Source organism: Rhipicephalus sanguineus, chromosome 4, assembly GCF_013339695.2.
Source record: "Rhipicephalus sanguineus isolate Rsan-2018 chromosome 4, BIME_Rsan_1.4, whole genome shotgun sequence".
Lineage (NCBI taxonomy): Eukaryota > Metazoa > Arthropoda > Arachnida > Ixodida > Ixodidae > Rhipicephalus > Rhipicephalus sanguineus.
Window position 1 is genome coordinate 28,538,825 of NC_051179.1, and position 24,552 is coordinate 28,563,376.

Below are 24,552 nucleotides of genomic sequence, written 5' to 3' on the forward strand. Positions count from 1 at the left end.
GGGATAAGATTTTAAGCTTCACCTAATATTCCTTATTCTTGGCCCAATCCCCCCAGAGTGTACTGCCAAGAAACAGACGCAAAACCAACACACAAACTAAACGTTGCCCGTCAAGTGGTGGAGAGTGCTGTGCGGGTTCCCTGGAATCCTCTCTCGTTCAACAGATCCTATCCCGCTGACCGCGAATACATCCCTGGAGCTCCGTTCGGGAACGCCGCTTACACCCCCTGGGTTCGGTGATGTTCGCAAGACGAGCAGCCCAGCTCGGCAGCCCAACCCCAAGCTTGCCCCTGCGGCCACAGGCCCTTCTTGGATGGTCCACCGAGCCCTCAGAGGACCCAACGATGTTCGCGGGCTTCGCGGCGAGGACGTTGAAGATGGCTGGAGGAGTATGACCGCTGTGAGTGCCATCAACCACGGGATGAGCCCCGCGAAACTCACCATGTTGCGTTTTTACCTCACAGGCGTCGCAAAGACATGGTCTTCAACCATGCTACAGATTTCCGAATTGGACCTCTTTTTACTATTCAACCTACGCCAGATTTTTGCAAACCCCATCTGTGCGTTCAGATATCGCGAAGAAGAGGCTTGCTGGGCGTGTTCAACACACGGGCGAGTCCATACACATCTTACATCGAAGACGTGCTCGCCCTCTGCCGCCGCGTCGACACCTCCCATGGCGGAGAATGACCGTGTGCGCCACCTGCTGAAAGGTATTGGGACCGTCGCTTTTAATGCGCTTGTAGTGGCAGAACCCCACGACCGTAGCCGATATCGTCGCTACATGTCAGCGCCCTCGACGAACTTCAGACCACACGCCTGCAACCTGACATGTCTGACCAGAGGCCAACCAACGACATCGAGCTGCGTGCATTCATCCGCTCGATTATCCGAGAGGAACTCCACGCACAAGCTCCGCCGTGCCATCTTGAGGTTCGTACGACGCTACCTGGTGCCAATCTACGCGAGGTCGTGAGGGAGGAATTGGCTTCCATGACCGGCACGCAAGTCCGAGCCCGCATCCATGCCAACCCCGCATCCCTTGCCAACCCAACTTATGCCCAGATTGCTGCCATAACACCACAGCCCCAGCAGACACCACTACAGGCGCCTGGAGTGCACGGCTCGCTCAACTCTCTCACACCCCGAGCGCCGGTCCAGCCTTACAACACCTGGCGCACCCCTCGGCCGATTTGTTTCTATTGCGGCATCCGTGGCCATATTTCGAGATTTTGCCGACGCCGTCAGCAAGACGAAAGACGAGGCTACAACGACTTTGAACGGGACGAATTTTACACCAATGGATCGCCATATCGTCGCCCATACCAGAACAGCCCACGTCGATCGCAGTCTCCGCAGAAACTTCGGCGCAGTTGGCAGTTCCCGATTTCCGCGTCGTCGCTCGCCTTCACCGCTGCGGCGCTCTTCTTCCCCACTTCGCCCAGCTACCTTGACTCCTGATCACCGACTGGAAAACTAAATAGTGCAGCTTCGGGAGGGAAAGCTGCATATTTCGGACTGTATCAAACTCCTCCGGATCGCCCGTCAAATATATTGTTGGTGTATGTTGAAGGTATACGGACTGAGGCATTGGTGGACACAGGTGCATCGCTTTCCGTATTAGTGCAGACTTCTGTTCCCGCTTGAAGAAAGTGAAGACTCCATACGATGGCCCTCCCCTTCGCTGTGCTGACGGAGTTCTTATTCGGCCCTCCAGTGTTTGTACAGTGCGCGTTTCCATTGATGGCATCCTTCATCATATTCAGTTTCTTGTGCTGCCCTCGTGTACTCACGCACTCATCTTGGGATGGGACTTTCTTCTTCAGCGTCAGCTTTCATATCTTGTCGTCAGCGAGTCATCCATATGACAGACACTGAGTTTCCATCCGATGTCGCTCCTCGCAGCTTCCGTTAGTCACAGCCTCTGACTGTTGCATTTCGCCGGGAGATGAGAATATTATTACACTGGCTTCTGACACCGTCGTTAATGGTGACGTGTTCATTGCTCCATCTCGTCGCTGCATACCCACGGGGCTTACCATCGCGCCTGGCCTTGTGCGCTTTAACGATGGTAGAGCTTTGGTCGCCGCACCTTAATCCAACTTCTTCGCCAGTGATGCTGCCCCAGGGCACTGCAGTGAGTTGTTTCGCCGACACCGAGCCTCTTTCTCTGGTTTCCCTTCGCGCAGAATCGCCACCTTTGTCTGCCTCAACTGATCATAAGGCTGCGACAGCTGCTTTAAATGCGACCATAAATCCCCATCTCACTGCTGAGCAAAAGAGAGACCTTTTAGACCTTCTTCAAAAGCATAGCGTTTCGTTTGACGTACACTCCAAGGTTCTGGGCCGCACTTCCGTCGCAGTGCATCGCATCGAGACCGATGGCAGCTCCATTGTGCGCCGCCGCCCATATCGCGTGTCTTCGGCGGAACGCAAAATCATCGAGGACAACGTCAACGACATGCTGAAACGCGACATCATCCGACCTTCATCCAGCTCTTGGTCATCTCCTGTGGTGTTGGTCCGGAAAAAGGACGGCTCTGTACGATTTTGTGTCGATTACAGAGCCCTTAACAATATCACCAGAAAAGACGTATATCCGTTACCAAGAATCGACGATGCCCTCGACTCGCTTCAAGGCGCAGAGTATTTCTCTAGTCTCGACCTCCGGTCCGGGTATTGGCAAATACCTATGCACGAAGCGGACAAGGACAAAACAGCTTTTGCAACTCCGGACGGCCTTTATGAGTTCAACGTAATGCCCTTCGGATTATGCAACGCTCCTGCAACATTCGAGCGCATGATAGACACTGTTTTACGTGGCCTCAAGTGGAAAACCTGTTTATGTTATCTAGACGATATCGTTATTTTTTCTTCCACTTTTTCGCAGCACCTTGAGCGTTGGACGAAGTTTTAACATGCATTTCGAATGCTGGACTTCAGCTCAATACAAAGAAATGCCACTTCGCCAGCAAAAGTATCAAAGTGCTGGGCCACCTTGCAGGTAAAAATGGCGTTCGACCAGACCCGGACAAGATTGCTGCCGTGATTCGTTTCCCTCGCCCCGAAAATCAAAAACAGTTGCGAAGTTTTCTTGGCCTGGCTTCTTACTTCCGCCGCTTCATCAGTCACTTTGCTGCCATTGCGTCACCATTACACAAGCTTCTCACGTCGGGAACGGCCTTCGCTTGGACTGATGACTGCGAGTGTGCTTTCCAAGCTCTTAAACGTGCGTTGACATCAGATCCCGTCCTCCGTCACTTCGACGAGAGTGCCCCCACTTTTCTGCACACAGATGCAAGCGGCCATGGGATCGGTGCTGTCCTCCTACAACGCGACGACACTTCACGAGAGAGAGTTGTTGCATATGCCAGTCGCGCCCTAACACCTGCGGAGCAGAACTACTCGATAACAGAGCAGGAATGTCTTGCTGTAGTTTGGGCCATACGAAAATTTCGACCGTATCTTTATGGACGCCACTTCACTGTGATTACCGACCATCACGCTCTATGCTGGTTGTCCTCACTTAAAAATTTTATCTGGACGCCTCGGTCGTTGGATACTTCGTTTGCAAGAATACACTTTTGACGTTGTGTACAAGTCTGGCAAACAGCATCAAGATGCCGACGCTCTCTCTCGCTGCCCTCTGCCACTTTCTTCTCCGACCACGCACCCTCGTTGCTCATCAGGTGATCCTGAGCCTTCATCTTCACTGACGTTATCGCCCTTGGCAGTTCCTGAGTCGCTGTCTTCCATCCGCTGCACTCAGTTCGCCTCGTATCAACGTGATGACCCCTATTGTAACCGCATCATCGGATACCTCAGTGGAACGTCTTCACCTCCTAATGCCAGACTACGTCGTCAGCTAAGGCAATTCAAGCTGGAAAACAATGTGCTGCATCGCTATACTTACAATAGCGATGGGCATAGGTGGGTGCCAGTACTTCCCCGTTCGCTGCGAACACAAGTTCTCGAAGCACTGCACGACGACCCGTCCGCTGGCCACTTGGGGTTTCACAAGACGTACAACCGTGTTAGGAGCCGCTTCTTCTGGCCTGGCCTTTCTACCTTTGTGGCCAAGTATGTCGCTTCTTGCGCACTTTGTCAACGCCGGAAACGACCAACTTCACCTCCTGCTGGCCTGTTACAACCCATCCTATGTCCCGAAACACCCTTTGCCGTAGTCGGAATAGACCTGGTCGGGCCACTTCCCATAACGCCAGCAGGTCATCGGTGGATTGTGACAGCGGTCGATCACCTCACACGGTATGCGGAGACCGCCCCTCTACGCACTAGTTCTGCGTCCGACGTGGCCGCCTTCTTTTTGGAAGCCATAGTTTTGCGCCATGGTGCACCTCGCGTGCTGTTGAGTGACCGCGGCAAGACCTTTTTGTCGACAATTCTTGAAGAAGTGCTGAAGACGTGTGGCACAGTTCATAAGAGGACATCAGCCTACCACCCTCAAACAAATGGCCTAACGGAGCGATTCCATCGTACGCTAACCGACATGATATCAATGTACATCGGACCACACCACGATAACTGGGACACAATCTTACCGTTCGTGACGTTTGCACACAACACCGCTGTCCAACGAACTACCGGATATTCACCTTTCTACCTGCTCTACGGTCGTGCGCCGACATTCGCCATCGACGCCTCTTTCTTCAGTGCAACAACAAAAATCTCAACAACAACACCAGAACACTTCGTCTCTAGGCTTGAGGAATGTCGGCAGCGTGCTCGCCTCAACACAGAGGCCAGTCAGCAAGACCGTAAGCAGCGTTATGACAGCTTTCATCGCGACGTCACCTTCCATCCTGGCGATGAAGTACTACTTTGGACGCCTGTTCGTACTCCTGGATTGTGTGAGAAGTTTCAATCACACTTCCTTGGACCTTACGTTGTTCGTGAACAAACATCCCCAGTGAACTATCTTGTCACCCCCGTCGAGGTCTCTTCGGACCGTCGTTACCGTGCTTCTGAGATAGTGCACGTATCGCGTCTCAAGCCATTCGTTCGGCGTACCTTTCCCGCCTAAATCGCGGCCGGGCCGGCCGCTCGCGCGCGCGGGGAGATTAGTGTGAGCATTGTTTATGCCCTTCATGTTCTCATATGTACATACTCATCATCACCAACTGTGTTTGTGTTGTGGGGCTCATACTCGGGACAATAAAGAAGAGTCTTGACAGTCCTAAAGTTGCCTCACAATATATATATATGTATATATATATATATATATATATATATATATATATATATATATATATATATATATATATATATATATATATATATATATATATATATATATATATATGCAGTATACCATATGTCTCTGCCGCACTCATCAATGCATGCACACGCGCCAACTGGCATTAACGCGATAAAAAACAAAAGAAAAAAAAAAAAGAGAGAGAGACAAGGAGCACGTGGCGGATAGTCCTTCCGTTCTTCGCCGTGGTCCTTCAACCTCTCGCTCCTGTCTCGACTCGGGGCTTTTGGATTCGTCCTCAAAGGGAGGACGCGTTTCCAAAGCCTAACGCGCGCTGCTCGCACGAGATAGCGGAAAGGTTTCCTTCGCACTCGCAGCAAAGCTATTGAAGCTCCACCTCTGGCGCGGGGGTATATTGTCCGACTTATCGCACGGCTCCAAGCAGGACATGCCCGTAGGCTGAATAGAAGCGATGGGCAGCAGACCGATGGCGAGACGGTCTTTGCCGGATGCCTTTCACGACGGTTTCAGCTCTCAAAAAAAAAAAAAAAATCAGGACCGGGCAGCAGGACGCTCTCGTGGTGAAACTTTCGATGGCCAAATATTTGGAAAAGGAAATCACGGCGGAGCAAAGGGATCGTCATTGTTGGCGCTCCTTTTCTTCTCCGGAGAAATATCTGCGTGGGCGTCGCGTACTTCTGAGTTCATTTGAGGCGCGTGAAAAGATAATGCTGCGGCTGCTGTACGCGCATGCCATAAAATCGCACAGGGTCGCTTACGCATTCGCCTGAGACGAAAGCCAGCTTCTTCTAACTCTCTCTCTTCACAACACACACACACACACACAACACACAACACCACACACACACACACACACACACACACACACACACACACACACACACACACACACACACACACACACACACACACACACACACACACACACACACACACCACACAACACACACACACACACACACCACACACACCACACCACACACACACCACACACACCACACACACACACACTAATATGGACTAAAAATCAGCAGAGCCGATATCCTCAGTCTTTCTCTCTCCCCTACAATACTAAGCTCCTGCTGTAGCGAAGCCTTAACGCGGTTTCTGTGCTTTTTACTTCCACAGTGCTTCATACAGTACATCCCTCGGTGAAACCCACGCTGTGCACTGTGCGCTAAGTGATACGAAGTGTACGAAGCGGCGTTATAACAGTTCCTGTTGCGCAAAAGCCAGATAGATGTATACACGCAATTCTTCGGAGCATCGCGGTGTTTCTTTTATTTTTTGCAATCTTTCTGGCTTCCTGCGTGGCGCCCCGAAGTTGCGTCCGTGGCAATAAGGAGTGGCCGTTCATCGCGAATCGTTGGGCCATAATCGGCGCCGCATGACGCTTTTACGACGGGCTTCGCCCAGTGCAATGGCACCGTCACGTATAGCTATCGCGTGGTCGATGCGTGGCGTATAGAAGCCGGCTCGCTCGCTACATCGATGCGCTCATACGCTCTTCTTCCGATACGGTCGCCACAAAGGCGCGTTGCGGATGCACTAAAAGGGCGCCGTTGCACAATGCTCGCAATGGGCCGAAAATCGAGTGGGCGATGGCAAATAATATAGAAAGAAAGAGCATAGTTACTTCCAGTGTTCTGAGTAAGCACATGACGAAGTGCTCAAACGGTGCACGAGGCTATACAGTATATCGCCGAGTGGGATAAGTCGGGCTCGACTGCGACTTCACTTGCCACGTACAAATTACCGCCATCAATAGAATGTAAGGGGAGATGAAAAAGAACGGCTAGTGATCTTTGATGAGCGAGTTTTATGGCAGGGAGAAGAAGTGAGCCGAATGAAGAATTGTGCGAATTAACGAACCCATGAACGAATAGGGTTTATATATGCAAAATGCTTCTTTTTTTAATACTGTTTGTTGTTTGAAGCATACTTACATGTGCGTACTAAAATGTGCTAGTCTCTTTCATATACATGCTCGCAGCGAAGCTACCATGTGTATGGGGTGGCCAGGTTCACTTCAAGTTGCTAATTGCAGCTTTTATTGCCTGGCAATTCTCGTAATACAGTTGCAAATAAACTCAATTCGATTGAATTCAATAGTGTCCCGATGTAACGCTTGACTTTGAGAGCCTCGCTTGTATATTTCTTGTTATGTTTGCACTGAGTGTTCGTTGAAGTAAGTACACGAACACTGCTTTTGTCGTATAAAAACATAATAACGTCTTAGGTTTTACGTGCCAAAACCACGATATGATTATGAAGCACGCAGTATAGTGGATGGATCCGGGAATTTCGACCATCTGGTGCTTTTTAACATGCGCTGACATCGCACAGTACGCGGTCTTCTAGCATTTCGTCTCATCGAAATGCGATCGCCGTTGTCGAGAACGAAGACGCGACCTTCGGGTCAGCAGCCGAGCATATTAACCATGCTCTTATCGTTAGGTAGAGACATTAGTATGGGAGAAAATGCATGTATTATGTTTTAAGTTGTTATAAACCAGCAAAATAACTTCTGATAATTCTTTCTTATTATGTACATGTGCAGCCATTTGTTCGCTAGAATATGGTACAATAGTACTAACTACAATATAGTTTTTTGTGTGTGCGCATCAATATTTTTCCTTCCAAGCAAGAACCAACTCGCCCAGCAGCAAGTTTTATTGAACAATATGGTCGAGGTAAAAATATATATGTGAGATGTGGTTCACCGCCATTGCACCCTAATAACGATCATATCTAAATAAAAAGTCGCAGTTGCTAATGCAAGTCTTGTGTCGTAGTTCATGAAAAGACGGCTTTCTGCGTGATTGAACATCCTTTAGCGGTCACGTATTTTTGGGCACTTAAGGGATAAAAGAAAACTCCATCTTTGGTCCCTCTTTTTTGCTCACCAAGGACGGCCCGCTTTCTACTACGAGCCGAGGTTTAAACCTCGGCCCGATTTATCCGAGCAAGTAAAACGAGTCTCCAGCGAAGCGAAAAAACAAACGAAAAGACAGCGAACGTGGCGCGAGAGTGGGCCCTGCCCTTCAGTGCGAGCGTTCTTCTTTAAAAAAGTCGCAGAGTCCCTTTTGAAAGGCACAGCGTTGAACTAAAAACTTCCGTTTCACTTTACCTCAGTTTCCGCCCGTTGCTGGCTACGTTCTTGCTGACACCAAAGAACAGCGCCACTGTCCTGCTGCGACCATACACACACTCAGGCAAGGAAAAACGAAACCAAACGCGTACACAGGCAAAGTCGCGTGACTGGAAGAAACAAACAAACGCCAGCGTAAAGAAAAACAAACAAACAAACAAAAAAACAAGCTAGGCGGTCAAGGAGTGTACAGTTTGCAAGGTGCAGCAGCCTAGTCCTGTGAGCCAGCGAGCGTAGTCTGACTGAGCGCTTTCCAATCAGTCTTGCACGGCCGCTGGCTCCTTTCACGATCGCTGGAGTGTGGTCTCGGCCGACTCCTTAATGCGACGCTTTTCTTCGGGCGGCGGCGCGGTTGAGGCCTCCCCCCTCTTTCCTCGTCTCTGAGGCCTTTCTTTCGGTGAGGCCCCTGCCGCTAGGCTGGACACTCTGGGCCTGATCGCCACGCAAGCCGTATACACTATACAATCGGATCCTCCTTCTCTCGGTCTCTAACCGGCGTCCACTCCTGCCTGAACCACTGGCTTCTCCTCTTAACACGGTGCCACCAGTGGCTGGAGATGACGATGACGATACCTCTTTTACGGAGGACATGAACTCGCCATGTGGAATAAGTCACGGACCGGGTGGTATTATTGAAGGGGTAACGTTAATGATGAATATACAATACCGAGCGACAGACAAAAAAATTCACGCATATCCAAGAAGTGAATGATGACGAGTGGGCGAAGCACCGCGGATAATTAGGTTAACCCTGAATCTTCCGTACATAGCCCACTCGAACATGCAAATTCATGACAAACACGTGTGTGCAGTATATAGAATGTTGTTTTATTGATGTCATAAGGCGTATATGGTGTTGAGGTGCGGACTTCGTTTCCCCTTAATTAGTACTGCCCTGTGATCGGTGAGATGAAGAGCCAGGTGTTTTTGAATGGGATGTAATCTGAAGTTAGCGAAGACGAGGTCTATACACGTCCTCTTGGTTGTTCTTAGATGTTTGTGGTCATATGAAATGCATCTGAGAGCATAACGCACCCCTAGCGGTCTCCATTCAAACCAGAGCACGCGCCGGGAGCTAACGCTGCTACCGCAGCGCCCCTAGCGAACTCCGTGTAAACCAGAGCTACGCTAGACGCGACGGTTACAAGGCTCGGCCCTAAGGTGCTTCGCCCCTAAGACGGACGGTTACAAAAAGAGAAAAGGAGGAAGACAGTGGAGAGCCATGTGAAGACGGACAGTTTGCCTCTTCACGCGAGATTCACTAATGAATCTCGCGCCAAAGACAGGGACTCACGGCAATTCTTATCAACATAAAACCTTGTGTACAGCAGAGAGAGACAAAAAAAAAGAAAAAAAAAGACCAGGCCTGCGCGGAACACTTAGTACAATCACAGCGAAAAGCTGGAGGGGCTACCTTTCTAGAACCCGCTGTAAACTCTCTTGAGGCGACTACTACAAGTACAGTTGCAAGGTATGCACTACGCCGTAAATCATCATAATCTGGCGAAGTAGGGACGTGTACCCACAATGCCATTATTCATCATTCTGCGGAGAAGCGAGGTACCTGCTGCACATCTGTAAGGCATCATGTGCACTTTGTTGACGCTGTGGCTGATGACGATGAAAAATTATGGCTGAGCCATTTGTAATGGCTGGGATGCTTTAAACCATCCACTCATTATGCAATTCGTATTTTGTTATGCCTGGTTGTTATTTTACTTTTCTACCACGCTATATTACACCTGCTAAAGTGTTTCACTGCCCGACGTGACGCATGTATATATGAGGTCTTCTTGCGAAGGAGTTTCAAGCACCGCCGTGGCTCTGTGGCAGAATACTGGACTGCCACGCAGAAGACCTGGATGTTAATCCCGCTCGATCCTGTATTTTTCTTTTCTCATTGTGAGCGATAGTGGTTACAGACCCCGGCGGTGGCGGCGGCGGCCGACTACTATGCCATCAGAATCGGCTTTTGTGATCCCATAACAGCTTCCGCTGTAAAAAAAAAATCACATTTCGCTCCTGTTCATTTAATAAATACCCAGCTGAGAAGCATCCCCGCCCTTCTGGAAGAGAAAGGCATCGTCGGAGTGCAGTTCGAGCTACTTGTTCTCGGCGTAGAAGAAGTTGGCGGCCACCAGTTGATTGACGCCCAGAGCTTCGAGGAACGCCGGGAGGTTGAACTTCGCCCGTTCCTTGCCGAAGCCGCTCATAGTGTTGCGCGCGACCGGACTGCTTCTGTTCGTACGCGAGGAACACGTATCGGTGCCTGCCGGAGCCTGGAGGTGGAGTCGGGCCGGCGTACTTTGTCAGCGTGGTCGTGTCGTTGTGCGGCACGTTCACCACCAGCCAGTGGAGCCAGTGACGCATCTTCGGATTGCTCTTGGACGGCGCGTCCGGGTCCAAGAGAATCACTGTGTACCTGGAGACAGCCACGCCGCAGTGAGATTATCATGTACTGAGCCCAGTATTCCCCCCGAATTTTTTTAGGGGTGGGAATTTTGAAAGCTAGGGGGGGGGGGAGAATATCAGACACTCTAAGCTGAGCGTCGCTTGCGCTCCCCTCCGCACAGATATGGCGGTCCAAGCCAGTGGAGAGGACAGCATGGTTTTCGCGTTTATGACAAGCGCGTCTTGTCCTTTCGAGACGCGGTCAGCTTGGCTGCAAACCGACGGCGAAACCAAGTGGGCACACCTTCATGCTCCGCTCAGTTGACTTCACAAGCGGAGCGATGGATGCGTTCTACGTTCCGCTGTTCGCACGATCGGGCTGCGCACGCGCACTACTGTTCCTTCTACGCATTTGTTTGTAAATCTCGTCACGCGCACTGCTGTTCCTTCTACGCATTTGTGTGCAAATCGCTAGCATACGCAGGTCTGACCGCAGCGGATCATAAACGCTCAGCTAAAAGTGTCTGTTGACATTAAGGACTTCAAGTTTGCAAACTCGCATACACATTTCATATCTAGTCGCACATTTCTGGCATCTATGACGCACATAGAAAACGGAAGCAAGGGCGCTTCTTTTCTAGCGCCGGCACTGGAGCTCGCGATCACTTCAACCACAAGGCCACCAGTTCAGACTCCTTTTTACGTAACCAGGTGACGGGAGGCGCGGTTCGCTGGCGTTGGGCGCGCAAAACTATTATTTATTGGTTCCTCAGACGAGAATTCCTCATAGTTATTCCTCAGACGAGACCGACGTGAGACCGACCCGCTGCGCGCTAATCGCGCGCACCGTAGAACCTCAATAAAGTTATTCATTCATCCATCCATGAGACGAGAATTTCCAAGGGGTCAAACGGAGCAGCGGGTGGTGTATCCAAAGTGGTGGGCGGTAAACCGGAGCGGTGGGCGGCATTTACACCGCGGCTCACCCTGGGGAGAAACGTGATTGAGCGAATTAGTTTACGCAGCGGCTGCGCAGAGAATTCAGATCGCTGAGGCGGGTCAAAGCGCCTTGCGCTTAAGCGCATCTTTGTCGTTGCCCTCTTCTCTTGTCGATTAATGTTTTCGTGCTACGAAGTTACACCGTGGAATACCAACAAGCCAGACCACTAATTTTGTCGATGGCGCGAGTTTGATTCCCTGCTAGACGGGACCACGACGTAAAGATTCTGGGTAATATTGTAAGTACTCAGGATTTTTTGCCTTTCGGTCTCGTCTAAATGCGTCCCTTATAGCGGAGAATCATCGAATTCGGTCTCCTTACCTCCTTACCTGCCCACCCCCCCCCCCCCCTCTTCTTCGCCCCGCCTGCTGAGAAACAGCTAAGGTATATGCCTCCAATGAGGCACGCCGTAGCAGGGGCTTCCGAAATAATTTTGACCACGTGCAGTTCTTTAACGCGCGTCTAAATCTTAGTACACGCGTTCGTTTTTTTTTTTTTGCATTTCGACCCCCTGCAAGTGCGGCCGCCGCAGGCGGGAATCGAACCCAACACCTTCCTGATTAACAGTGCACCGGGAAACCATGGCCAACAAAACGCCGTGAAGAGGCAGTGTAAAGCCTTCGCGACCTCACCAGTGGCCCGGGTCTCCAACAACGTTGACGTCGGGCGCGTGAGCCGTCTGCGCAGGCGTGAGAAAGTTGCCCAAGTTGACGGCCGCACCGCCGGGGTAGCTGACGTTGAGCGCGCGCTCGGGGACCGCCGGTATGACGTCGCTCACGATCTCTGACTTCGAGAAGCTCAGGAGCAGGTCCTCGTTTATGGCGCATGCGCAGAAGGGAGGCTGCACCAGGACCACAACGGCAGCCAGAGCAAGGAGAGCGGCATACTTCGATTCCATGATGGCGCGCTATTTGCTTGGCGTGATTGCTTGTTCCTTAGAACAGGCTCCTACCCACTATGGGGGATTGGCCAAGAAGTCGGCGGTTAATGTAAATGAAAACATGAAGACAAAGGCAGAGAAAGGAAAAAAGTCACCTTTTCCCCCCGTAATTTTAGAGACACAAAATAAATAAATAAATAAATAAATAAATAAATAAATAAATAAATAAATAAATAAATAAATAAATAAATAAATAAATAAATAAATAAATTTTTATAAATTCCTTGTCCTGCTTGCTCCTCGGTAGGCGGCGGCTACCCACTACGGGCGGATTTGCCAGAAAGCTGGCGTTTACAGTAGATGGAAACCTTTAAAAAAGATGCGTAAGACAGAAAGAAAGTAATGAGGTATAGAAGTAGCTAGGCCACCCCCGACCAGGCTCGAGATTTCGCTTGCCGAGCACAAAGACCACTACCGCCCGGAATACAAGTGCATGGAGACTATCGCTACTGCTTAGCTGGGAGGCCGCGTTGTACTCTCGTCTCCGCTCTCGTCGGCGTTCCTTGTAAGCACGCGCTGCTCCTCAGGCGAGTCTCACAAGGAGCGGTCGACCCATACTTGCAACGCACGACCGCGCCAGCGCAGCGCCCAGACTCGACTGACGCGGCGACACACGTACAAAACGAGTACCACTCAACTGAAGCTTCCTGCAACTCACGTGGTGTCGCGCTGCCTACGAGATCGGCCCACCTTTGACCGATCAAGGTTATTGATTGATGACGTCGTCACGTCACGTCATGTAGTAACGTCACCGGCGACGACACGATGGCGTCATGATGATGATGACAAATTTTTCTGTGACAAGTTCTCTGAGTCATGACGTCACAGTGATTTATAATATCATGATGACGTTGCTCACTCGGTGGAGGTCACGTGGGTTTCCTTTTTTTGTACGCACACGAACGCGGACGGACATCGCAACATTAAGGAAGTGTGCCATTCACAGCTCCGCTATTATAACCTTTAATTCACGAATTCACGGAAGAGCGACAGATCAATCAGACGTGGAACAAGCCGTTGTCGTGTAGGTAGCATAGCACGGGAGAGTAGCCAACAGAAGAACGCCTCCCGATCGGACACGGGCTTCGACTCGGTTGCGTTCGGTAGTCTAGCAGGAGCAGCGCAAAGCAGGGGTTCGATCGCTGCTGCTTGTGTTCGCGATCGTCCAACCCTCCCGATCGCTCGTTCTCGGCGTTTGGCGCGAGTCTTCGAAACAGCTCGGCCCAGTTCCAAACGCGTACCGTCTTATTGTCTTCGCGTCTGTCGTGGCCGCTGCTGCTGAAGTTCGTGAAGACCAGGTCGGCCAGCGACGGCCCGTCAGCGGTCGCTGCAGCCATGTAGGCTTTGTGGTGGCCCACGTCGGCGCCGATGTTGGCGTTCACCTTGATGCGAATCCCGGCTGTTGACTTGCGGAGCGTCGGAAGGCTTAGTGCGTTTCCCATGGGAATTGATGCGGCCTCGAGTTCGGTCCTGTTGCACTCAACGCTGCAGTCGAACCTTTGATGGACTCTCGAGGGAATTGCTGACGTTCTTGCGCAGACTTCGATTAATGGGGACTCGATTATGTCACATACCCACTAGCAGCAATGGCTATAGTATCGGTTGACATGAAAAATATCAAAAAAAAGTAGCAATAAAAGCGACGAAGAAAAAAAAAACATTTCCGGGCAGTTTGCACTAAGTCGCGCAAAACTTGGCAGCGCGAAGCACGGGTTCGTCGCCGCTCGTACTCCCCGTCGACCGACACATCTAGCTTCGAGATGCGCGGCTCCCTCCTCGGCAGTACGCAGCCAGGCTATGCACTATACAGCGGAGGTTGCGCGCGATGTCTCCGTCGGTGGGCGTGGCTTAGCTACTGTGCACGCGCGGCTTGGCCAGGTGGTGCGGTATCTTGTCGCTAGACAACGCGATGCTTGCTTCCTATTTTTTTCTATCTTTTTTTTTCTCTCTATACTTCTTTCTCTCTCTTTCGTTGATGTTCTATCTGTCTCTGTTTTTTTTTATTCCTGCATTTCTTTCTCTCTATTTCTCTTTCTCATTCTTTCTGTGCTACGGTTTACTCTCTCCCCTCCTCCTTTCCCTCCCTCTCACGCTCACTTCCCTTTCCCACCCCTTGCTACACTTTACTATACAAGCCTATCCTAAGCTCTGCTAGCGTGCCTGGATAGCCGAGTGGTTAGGACGCTCGCCTAGGGATCGAAGGTACGCGGGTTCGCATACTGCCTCGTGAAGAATTTTTTTTCCGCAAGAATTTTTCTCTTTCTTTATATCTTTCCTGCCGTCTCTCTGTTTGTTTACCTCTTATTTTCTTTCTCTCACTTTTTCTGTACTCGTTCTCAGGTAGCCGCACAGTGGCACATACCCGTTAACGTGATGATAGTTTTCTGCAATCGACTCACAAGGAACTATTTGCCAAACAGCCTCGCTGTTAAAAATTCGGGGACGCTTCGTGCTCTGTTTCGCTTGTCATTATGTTCAGTCACCCGGTCTCACGCGCACACACACACACACACTCGACATACCTATAGTAAAATGTGTATGCCCTTTGTAAGTGGCATGCTTTAAACCTGCAGCAATTACGCGCGTGATACTTTTAGGGGCGAAGCTGCTTAAAGCAGCACCCGTTCGTCCCTCGTAGTCGTAGTGCGTAACCAGTCGTAACGCTAGTACCAGATCTTGACCTCCAAGGTGGTGCCGGTGGGAGATTTTTCCTGTGCGTTGTTGAACAATAAAAAATTCGCAGCGTGCGCGTTAACTAAAAGCCGAATTCTTCTGTCTCTCATTCCCCATTAGCAGCCATTGGCATGTTCCAGTAGGAAACGTTAGTAGAAGTAGAAGTGTAAGTGTTAGCTAAAAGCCGACTTCTTCTGTCTCTCATTCCCATTAGCAGCCATTGTTTACCTCCAAGGTAATGCCTGGTGAGATTTCTCCTGTGCGTGATTAAACAATAAAAATTTTGTTCAAAACGCCGTTGATTGATGAAATAAACCAACGAAAGACGCCGGATGTTTTCTAAAAGCAAAACGAAAGAACGCCAGATGTTTCTAAAGCAAAACGAAAAGACGCCAGCTGCTTAACGAAAGACACCAGATGTTTTCTAAAGCAATGGTTTTCTAAACAATGAAAATTCACAGCGTACATGTAAAATTAAAGTGAACTGCAAGTCGTCATAACTCTCATCGAACCTTTAGTATAAACGCGCCCGATCTCACGTCGGTGATGATGTACTGGGCAGAATTCACGGAAGATTCACGGTTTACCGATGAACCTCCGCAGCTTCGCCCACTCATCATCATTCACTCCGTGGATATGCTGTGATTTTTTTCGTAGTTGCGATGCCCCCACTACGTGTTTGTAAGGGAATACGCGCAGTAATGTGTGTGCCTTTCGTGATGGGTGGCCGGCTTTAAAACACCACATTGTGTGAAGCCCGATGGCAAGATACGCTTGTACCCCGTTTTTCTGCGATATTACATCTCGTACCGTGACACCTGTACACAGGACGCGTATATTTGTGAAGCATTAAAGTTAATTCAAGTGCAGTTCCAAGCAATGGAGTGGCTCTGTGGTAGAACACCTGCTTGCCACGCAGACGGCCTGGGTTCCATTCTCACTCGAACCTAAAATTTTCTTTATTAATTTATTTTATACAAGATGATTTTTCGCTCACAACCAACGACGCCGACACCGGAATTTCTGCGGAACGAGCTCTTTAACGCTATCGCGTTAAAATTGGCCGTCATCTCTCCATGCACACGCGAATGTCCAGCGAAGCTGTATCAAAGACATCGCATGCTGATGGGGGGAGGGGGGGTATGTTTTATTATTACTTTAGAGTAATGATAGAGATAATCGCTTTGTGGAACCGTGATTGGTTTCGCGACCAATTTAAGCAAGACGGATTTGTTCCTTTCGTCGGACATTGCATTAATGCTGTTCGTCTGGTGTCTTTAATTTCCGTGGTCTACCCATGGCAGTTTTAGAATGAACTAAATCAGTTGCTAGATGGGTCTCCCTTTTATTTACGAAAGTGGCAAACACACACGGGGAGAAGGAAGGGCCGCTTGACATCATTCGAAGCACTCGTGATAAGCACTCGCATGCGGTTTTGATGGTTGTTTAGTGGTTTTGCTTATTGAAACGAATTTGAGCCCTATGCTGTAAGGCTTATTGCAAAGAAAGATATGCCGTTTGTCTTCAGTTGTTAAAGGGCCCCTAAACCACCCAGAGGTGGAAATTTAGTTGCGGCGTTGCAGTTGTGGACGAACTTTAGCGGAGTTACACACGTCCTGCATGCAAATTGATATATTGCGTGGGAGTTTGTATCAGGCGCACCATGATCAAAAGAAACTCGAGGAAGGCCACGTTTTGCCATTGATGCGCACGCAACACACCAGAACTCATGGTTTCTTGAAATTATGGGGTCGTAAATGAACAGAACCAACAAAAGTGATTTGAGGACGGTTCATTAGCCACTTGGTCGCCATAGTGAAACAACATTCCGTATGGGATTGGCTAAGAATCGAACGGCAGGAGGTGAGGTTTTTAGACTAAGCATGGTGGGAGAACGTTGATCAGAGGGCATTATGCAGACTTAACGAATATAAATGTACCCTTGCGATCAGTAACAATATACTGCGAATAAGAAAAGGTCTAGTCGTAGGTATATGAAAGCGTGTTTGCTATCAAGTTACGCTTAGCTCCTTCTGGCACTGTAGCACAATACGACTAACGAAAGTGCATACGATCAGCAACAGTCTCCTGCCACGCCTGAAGGTTGTACTCACGAGGGAATTGTTTACAGTGTCATCACGTGACGACGTGACCTGGTACATTATTCAATTTGAAATTAGGAGCCTCCACCTTCGAGTTCTATAGCACTTTTATGATCTTGGCGTCAATAAAATAGAAACATCAATGACAAAGCGGGGATTTATTAAAATGCACATCACCGAGAAGTTTTAAAATCAAGTGCTTCATTTTTCCTTACACAGACTTACACACAGACCGCGTTCAAAACAACTAGGCACTTTCACATGAATGCATTCTTCGGGAGCAAAGAGAGAAAAACAACTTGTATCTCGTTAAATTATTGCTCACATATAAAAGAAAGAGAAATAAATGAAGAAAGAGAGGGAAAAGAAAATAAGGCTAACTCCATCTATTCTCTATCTGGTTTCGTACGTCAGCCTTGGCTGAGTTTTCGAACATCTCATCTTGGTCTTGTGCGATAATAGCCTGTTCCTCGCTTAAAGACGCCGTCACGTCAGTGCATCTTTCGTTTTGTCGACACCAGTACCAGAGGGCCGCGGGTTAGCGGTCTCGGCGTACGTTCCGCCAGGGACAGAGTCCCTTTCGCCGCTTGGACTCCGCTTCTCGCCAACATTGCCCAGACTCTTGCCGGTATCATCGATACCAATCCACACTTCACCACTTCCCGTCTTTGTTTCATTAAAAGCCACTTCAGCACTCTTCTTTTCAATGATCTTCTCATCGCCAGACTTCTTTTCGGTAGTGTTAGTGCTTTTGTCTTCACTGCTAGCCTTCCGTTCCTTGTCCCGACCTGGACTAGCTCTACCTCTATCTTCGGCACTCTTGTACACGTCAATGATGACGTGTTCGTCACTCTTGCCACTCATATTTTCAGCACCGTTAGCTTTCTTTTCATCGAACTTGTTCTTATTTTCAACAGCGCCGCTGCTTTTGCCTTCAGTGCTAGTCTTCTCTTTGTTGTCTCGATCTTGACTGGAGCCACGTACAGTTTCGGAGCTGTTGATCCGAAACTGTCCCGTCTTCGTTTCATTAACAGCCACTTCAACACTTTTCTTTTCATTGCTGTTCTTCTTTTCGACAGGCTTGTTTTCGGTAGTATTAGTGCTTTTGTCTTCACTGCTAACCTTCCCTTCCTTGTCCCGACCTGGACTAGCTCTACCTCTATCTTCAGCACTCTTGTTCAGGTGAAAGATGACGTGTGCGTCACTCTCGTCACTCACATTTTCAGCACCGTTAGCTTTCTTTTCATCGAACTTGGTGTTCTTGTCAACAGCGCCGGTGCTTTTGTCTTCAGTGCCAGTCTTCTCTTTGTTATCTCGATCTTGACTGGAGCCACCTACAGTTTCTGAGCTGTTGATCCGAAACTGTCCCGTCTTCGTTTCATTAACAGCCACTTCAACGCTCTTCTTTTCATTGCTGTTCTTCTCTTCGACAGACTTCTTTCCGGTAGTGTTAGCGCTTTTGTCTTCACTGCTAACCTTCTCTTCTCTGTCCTGACCTGGACCAGCTCTGCCTCTACCCTTAAAACTCTCGTTCAGGTCCATCATGTCGTGTTCGTCACTCTTGCTACTTATATCTTCAGCACCGTTAGCTTTCTTTTCATCGAGATTGTTCTTCCTTTCGTCGCTCTTCTTTTCAACAGCGTTAGCGTTTCTGTGTTCACCGCTAGTATTCTCTTTGTTGTCTCGATCCTGACTGGCGCCACCTCCAGTTTCGTAGCTGTTGCTCTTGTCAGTGACGACAGGCTTTTCCTTATTGCTAAGCCCACTTCCACCGGCCTTACCCTTTCCCACACTGGCATGTTGTCCAGGGGCGCTAGTTATCTCCTCATCGCTGTTACTCGTACTCCTGCCGCCTCCCTTCGTTGTACCGGCCTCACTAGCCTTGTCCGCGTCGTTGCCCTCACCTTCAGTGGTGTCCGATTCGTCGTCGTTGTCGGTGACACGGCCAGAAGGCGACGACTTTTTTTCAGACGCACCGGAATCCCTGCTAGCTTCCTTCTCCATGTCGACGACGAAGTAGTTGACCGCCGCCAGTTTGAGACGGTTCCGTGACACGTACAAGTCCAGCATGAAGTTCATGTTGGGCGAAGGCGGCTCCATGATGGTCTGGGACCAGTCCTTGTCGTCCGGCTGCTCGTACACCAGGAACACGAACCGTTGCCGGCCACTGTTCCTCGTCAAGTGGGACACTCCGTACGAGACGCGACAGACGGGCCGGCTCTCGTAGGTGGCGTTGCGAGCGTAGTTGGTCACGAACCACAGCACGTGGTTTCTCTCGTAAGGGTTGCTGCGCGACGGGTAGTCCGGGCCGAGAAAGATGAGAGAGTAGCGCTTGTCCGGGTCGGCCTCGAAGGCGAACTTGGGCACGTGCTTCAGCGCGGAAGGATGGATCTCGTTCCCCATCAGCACCGTGGCGTAAGGGTAGAAAACGGCCACCGGACGTGATGGTACGTCAGAGATTACTTCCGGAACGACCTACGAGGCGAAGATAGGAACGACGAAACGTGTAGTTTGTGGCGGTTTTTAAAGCTCTTATAATTGTTATAGCCATAGCCCTTCCCCCTCCCTTTCATCTAGAAGGTGAACAAAGTCAGCCCAATATCATTAGTCAGTAGGACTTGCTTTGTCATTGTTTAACGTGCTGGGTTATGACCATGCAAGTTTTAACGATAATGCCTGCTGAGGACCCCTGATGCTGCAATCCAAGAACAGTTCCCACCGGCAAGCTTTACCGCGGCCCCCCGGTTGGTCGAGTCCGAAAGCAAATAAGCTTTGCAATTGATGCAAAGTATGAAAATGAGGCAATGGCATGCTTTTCAAATCGGGGCCTGCCTTTGGTCACTGGCTTTCCGGGGATACAGCTGGAATGTAAACAGTTGCTATAAAGTGCGAAATGAATAGTCATCGGCCGCCGCCGTTATCCTCAAGAAGCGGTGTGGCTATAACCATGTGCATCAAATAATGACACGACAGGTGCGACTGAGTGAAGGTATGGGGCAGACTTGGAGCACATCTTCAGTTATTAGGGGAGGGGGCGCTCCCCCCTCCCTCTGATCCACCTGTCACTGAAGCCGCCATGTTGGAGTACCAACATGGCGGGTTCGATTCCTGCCGTGACTGGGAATCCAAACCACGCCCTCGAGCTTAGTAACGCGACGTCCTACGTGCTAAGCAACCACGGCGTGTAGTACGCAGCAAGCGATACGGCTCATTTCGTAAGGGTAAAGTGAGATAGTTCGGAAGCCTCGATTGGCATGTTTACACGCCCGAGGAAGTCCTTACTCGATCGTGGCGTAGCCTGGGTCCCATGTGCTTAGATAGATTGGCCAGGGCGTCTGCGAACGGCTGCACTTGGTTCCGTCTTGCTTTGTGGGAGTGGGAGCGGCTGAGGTTGGACAGAGGCACGAAGCTGGCCGCCAGAGCGACGCTCAGTATGAGCGACGGGGACGGCATGACAGGCTCCTTCTCCCGGTGTCGGGCGTGAAGCGAGGGGCGAACGCCTCGTTGCTGCTCGCGTCTTACTTGATGATAGTGATGATGATGATGTGCCACGCTATGGCAAATACCCACAACGGGGCAATTAACCAATTGAATCGTCCGGTTTTGAAAGCTCAGTTCTTCTTATCGCTCAGCTCATTCAGACTACCATCATGAAGTTCACGTAACTAACTGCCGCAATAGCACTTTCTATTATTCCTTCGTCCTGCGCAATATTGATAATTACCTTGTGCTTTATATTGAAAGTGCTTCACGCGCAAAGACTGTTACTTGCACTATACAGTTTGTATAAACTTTTCCCTTAATAATCACGTTAAAGTGTTCCTTTTCATTTTTCATTCTTGTTTGCATTCTGTGTAATGAGCAGTGAAATCATTTTTTATAATTCATATTATTTCGCTTGTTTCGCTCCATGCTGTCAGACATGTAAGTCCGGTGTGAATGCCTCGTCAGGAGACATACGAGTCTCCTTTTGCCTCACCTCGTGGACATACTCCACATTGTGAATTGTTTATGTATGTCTGAAATCAACAAATAAACAAAACCTTCCCTCCGACATTGTTTCCATTCCAGATCATGGCTTCTTTTGTTCCACCTTGCACAATTATTTACTTGATGACGCGTAAAGTGTGTATTGTACCATTTTTTATTTTGTTTGCTGCGTATTTCTCATTCTATCTACATTTGAATTAGTTATATCAGCCTAACATCGTATCTTCATATGTAGTGCAGTTGTTATTAATTTGATGTTATTTTTGTTCGCTTATCTTTGTTATTTTTATGTCCCCCACTCCCCCCTGTAAAGCTTTGTGCGATTGAAGTCTAAGTGATGTCACCACAAAATCAGGATTCGCCCGAATCCTTCTTGGTTCGCGTAAGGTTCATCTTCGTCAAACTGCGCGGCAGGACGGGACACAACTAAAGAAATGAGGTAAACATCGTAGAGTCCCGTGCTGCCGTGCAGTTTTGACCAAGATGAACGCACACCAAATCCGCCGGCTTTCTACGCTACCTACTCGCGAAAGGTTCAGGCGCTGAGTATTTACGTAACCGTACCAAGGGGAGGCTTGATAAAAGAGTACTGACACGAATTTTAGAAGTTCTCGTATTGTGGCTCTAAATAAAAACGCTGGAGTCGAGAACCTCAAGAAGGGTATCATGGTGCCTCGGAATGCATTGAATGTAATTGTTGTGTTGGTGTTGGAGTTTCGGTTTCGAAAATGCCTTGTAAGATGCCAGGGGGCGCCGCTCTGGTGTCGTTATTCTACAGGCGCACTTGTAAATAAAATCAGTGTGTGAGCAGTACTCGTTGTGAGCGGACGTACTTCTTTCCTTCGGCGCTTCGCGCCAACCCGCGTGTTCGGGGCTGGACGGCGTCCCCGCCGGCCGCGTTTCGTCGAGCCGGTCGTCTTCGCCTGCCTTCCTCGTTGGGACCACCAGCCGCCGACACAGCAGTAATTTTATTCGGCTACCTAAAAAAAAAAACTCTTTCGACTTCGATATCGAGGAGGCGGTATCACAGTGACGTGCTAATAGTCTGGCGTAGGACAAATTCGCGTGGGGACGAGAACTCGTTGCGTCCTTGCAGCAGGATCTATCGTATGCTGTATGTTGCATGTTGTACACGTAAACAACGGTGAGTGATTTGTCGTCCGGCGACTCCGACAGCGATGTCGGTGATTTCGGCCGCACGCAGGACGCATAGTTCGCAAACCCAGCGAACTGTGTGAAGTCGCCAAAATAATGTCAATTCCGGTTGGGCTGGCTTGCAGACGCTGGGCAACGAAAACTTTACGATCAAACTAAAATCCTTTATGTGTGTTTTTCCGACTTCTGTGTGTGGAGAGCGTTAGCCTTGCACGTCGGGGAAACGAAAAATGACCCTTTTGTGACGCCTGAAAATCGTGCAAGTATACTCCTTTAAAAAAGCATGCTTGTTATATCCAGGAATATCAAGGACTCTCGGTTGTCGTAAACAAAGAAGACGACGAAGAGGAAGCGGTCCTTTCATTCATCCGCTGCCCAGCGGCAGCGGCGAAGGTGAAAGCGGCGGCGGAGGCGGCGGTAATATGTGGCCTTCCGAGTCCTGCGTGCCCCGGGCGGACCGGTTCCACACTTGACCCCGGAAAGCAAATTTCTCCCCGCGCGTCCTTGTACGAGAACGTTTTTGCGCAGTTGCCGGTGCGGCGGCGGTATCCATTCGTCGGCCATCGACAGCCGCCGTAAGACATCTCGTAAGAGTCCGCCTCCTCTATAAGCATCGCTCAGACATGGCGCGCCGGAGCAGTGCCACCAGCACGACTCGGGCCGCAGTCGTCGTCGCGACCATCGTGCTGGCCCTCCTGGCGCATTCCGCGTGCGGCGTCAAGGAGCTAGACAAGAAGCAGCTCGCACTCATCGCAAAGGCCGAAAGCAGTAAGCTCGCGCCGGACCTGATCGAGACGATACCGCGAGGCATCTTCGAGGCGAAATTCAAGTCGGGCGAGATCGCCATGGGTAATCACTTCACCCCGGAGCAGGCGTCCAGCGCGCCGTCGGGCATCGACTTCCCGAGAACCGCGGGCTACACATACGCGATAGCCATGCTGGACCCCGACGCGCCCAGCAGGTCGGACCCCAAGTTTCGGCCCATCCTCCACTGGCTCGTGGTCAACTTGGATGCGGGAGACGCCAAGGCGCCCGTTGACTACAAGAAGGGAACCGAGCTGTTCAGGTACCGCGGTCCCAAACCTCCGATGGGATCGGGCCCGCACCGGTACGCCTTCCTGGCGTACAAGCAGTACAAGCACATCGACATGCCCCAAACGCTGATCGTGCCGTACGACAAGAGGAAAAACTTCAACATCACCAAGTTCGCCAAGGAACACAGCTTGGGCAATCCCATAGCGATAAATTACTTTCTCGCCGAGGACGCGTACGTGGACGGAGTGACCCCGATGCTGTCCTGGTTGACCATCATCGCTCTGGCGCTAGTTGGACTCCTCTGCCGCGTCATGTTGATGTATTACTAAGCGAAATCAACCTGCCGTCTAACGCTCCCAGTGGCGCATTTCAACTGTGATGACAGTGTGCAAGATCAGTTATACGTGAACTGTGGCACGTCAACGGTGGGCGGCTCAAGACAAGCAGAGCGCTGTTCGTTACGGAGGTTAACGGGAGTCTGGCAGTGGTGGAGTGCGTCGCAGTGATGATGTGATGCGCGCGGAGTGATTGTAAAAAAAGCGCAGAACGTCTTGGAACAACGTCAGCGACATCAGCAAAAGGATGAAAATTATGGCCGACTTGTTCTTGACCCCCCCGCCCTCCTTTTATTTTTTCCACGAAGAACATACAGCATGGAAGACGAAAATTTCCCGCCGCCAGTTTCACCGTCATTCCGCTGTTTTGCCGCGCTAAATTTTCGCAACTAAGCAGGAAATTAATAAACAATGACTTTGTACTGTTTTTGAAATTGAATAGGACCTTGATTGGTATGTTGTTTATTGAGGTTGTGTGATTTGCTGAAGGCACAAGATTTTATATAGTGTCATCTTAATTGCAAATTTTCAGAGCAGTACGTCC

General features: G+C 49.9%; 2 protein-coding genes across 2 annotated transcripts in view; one reads left to right on the top strand and one right to left on the bottom strand.

The window, feature by feature from the left end:
- LOC119391104 (uncharacterized) overlaps positions 1–12,686 on the bottom strand; it is a 43,975-nt gene extending 31,289 nt beyond the window's left edge. The window contains exons 1-3 of the mRNA XM_037658779.2: positions 12,411–12,686; positions 10,429–10,809; positions 278–398 (exon numbers count right to left, since the gene is read on the bottom strand). Of these exons, the coding sequence (XP_037514707.1) occupies positions 278–398; positions 10,429–10,809; positions 12,411–12,676 (768 nt within the window). The 5' untranslated portion in view covers positions 12,677–12,686. The remainder of the gene's footprint in view (positions 1–277; positions 399–10,428; positions 10,810–12,410) is intronic.
- Positions 12,687–23,246: 10,560 nt separating this feature from the next.
- Positions 23,247–24,305, top strand: LOC119388721 (protein D3). The gene has a single exon (XM_037656151.2). The coding sequence runs from the start codon at positions 23,262–23,264 to the stop codon at positions 24,000–24,002; it is 741 nt and encodes a 246-aa protein (XP_037512079.1). The 5' UTR covers positions 23,247–23,261; the 3' UTR covers positions 24,003–24,305.
- The last annotated feature ends 247 nt before the right edge of the window (positions 24,306–24,552 follow it).

What these genes read in the sequence shown, in the direction of transcription:
- LOC119388721 (XM_037656151.2), top strand. Translation starts at nt 23,262, where the DNA reads ATGGCGCGCCGGAGCAGTGCCACCAGCACGACTCGGGCCGCAGTCGTC.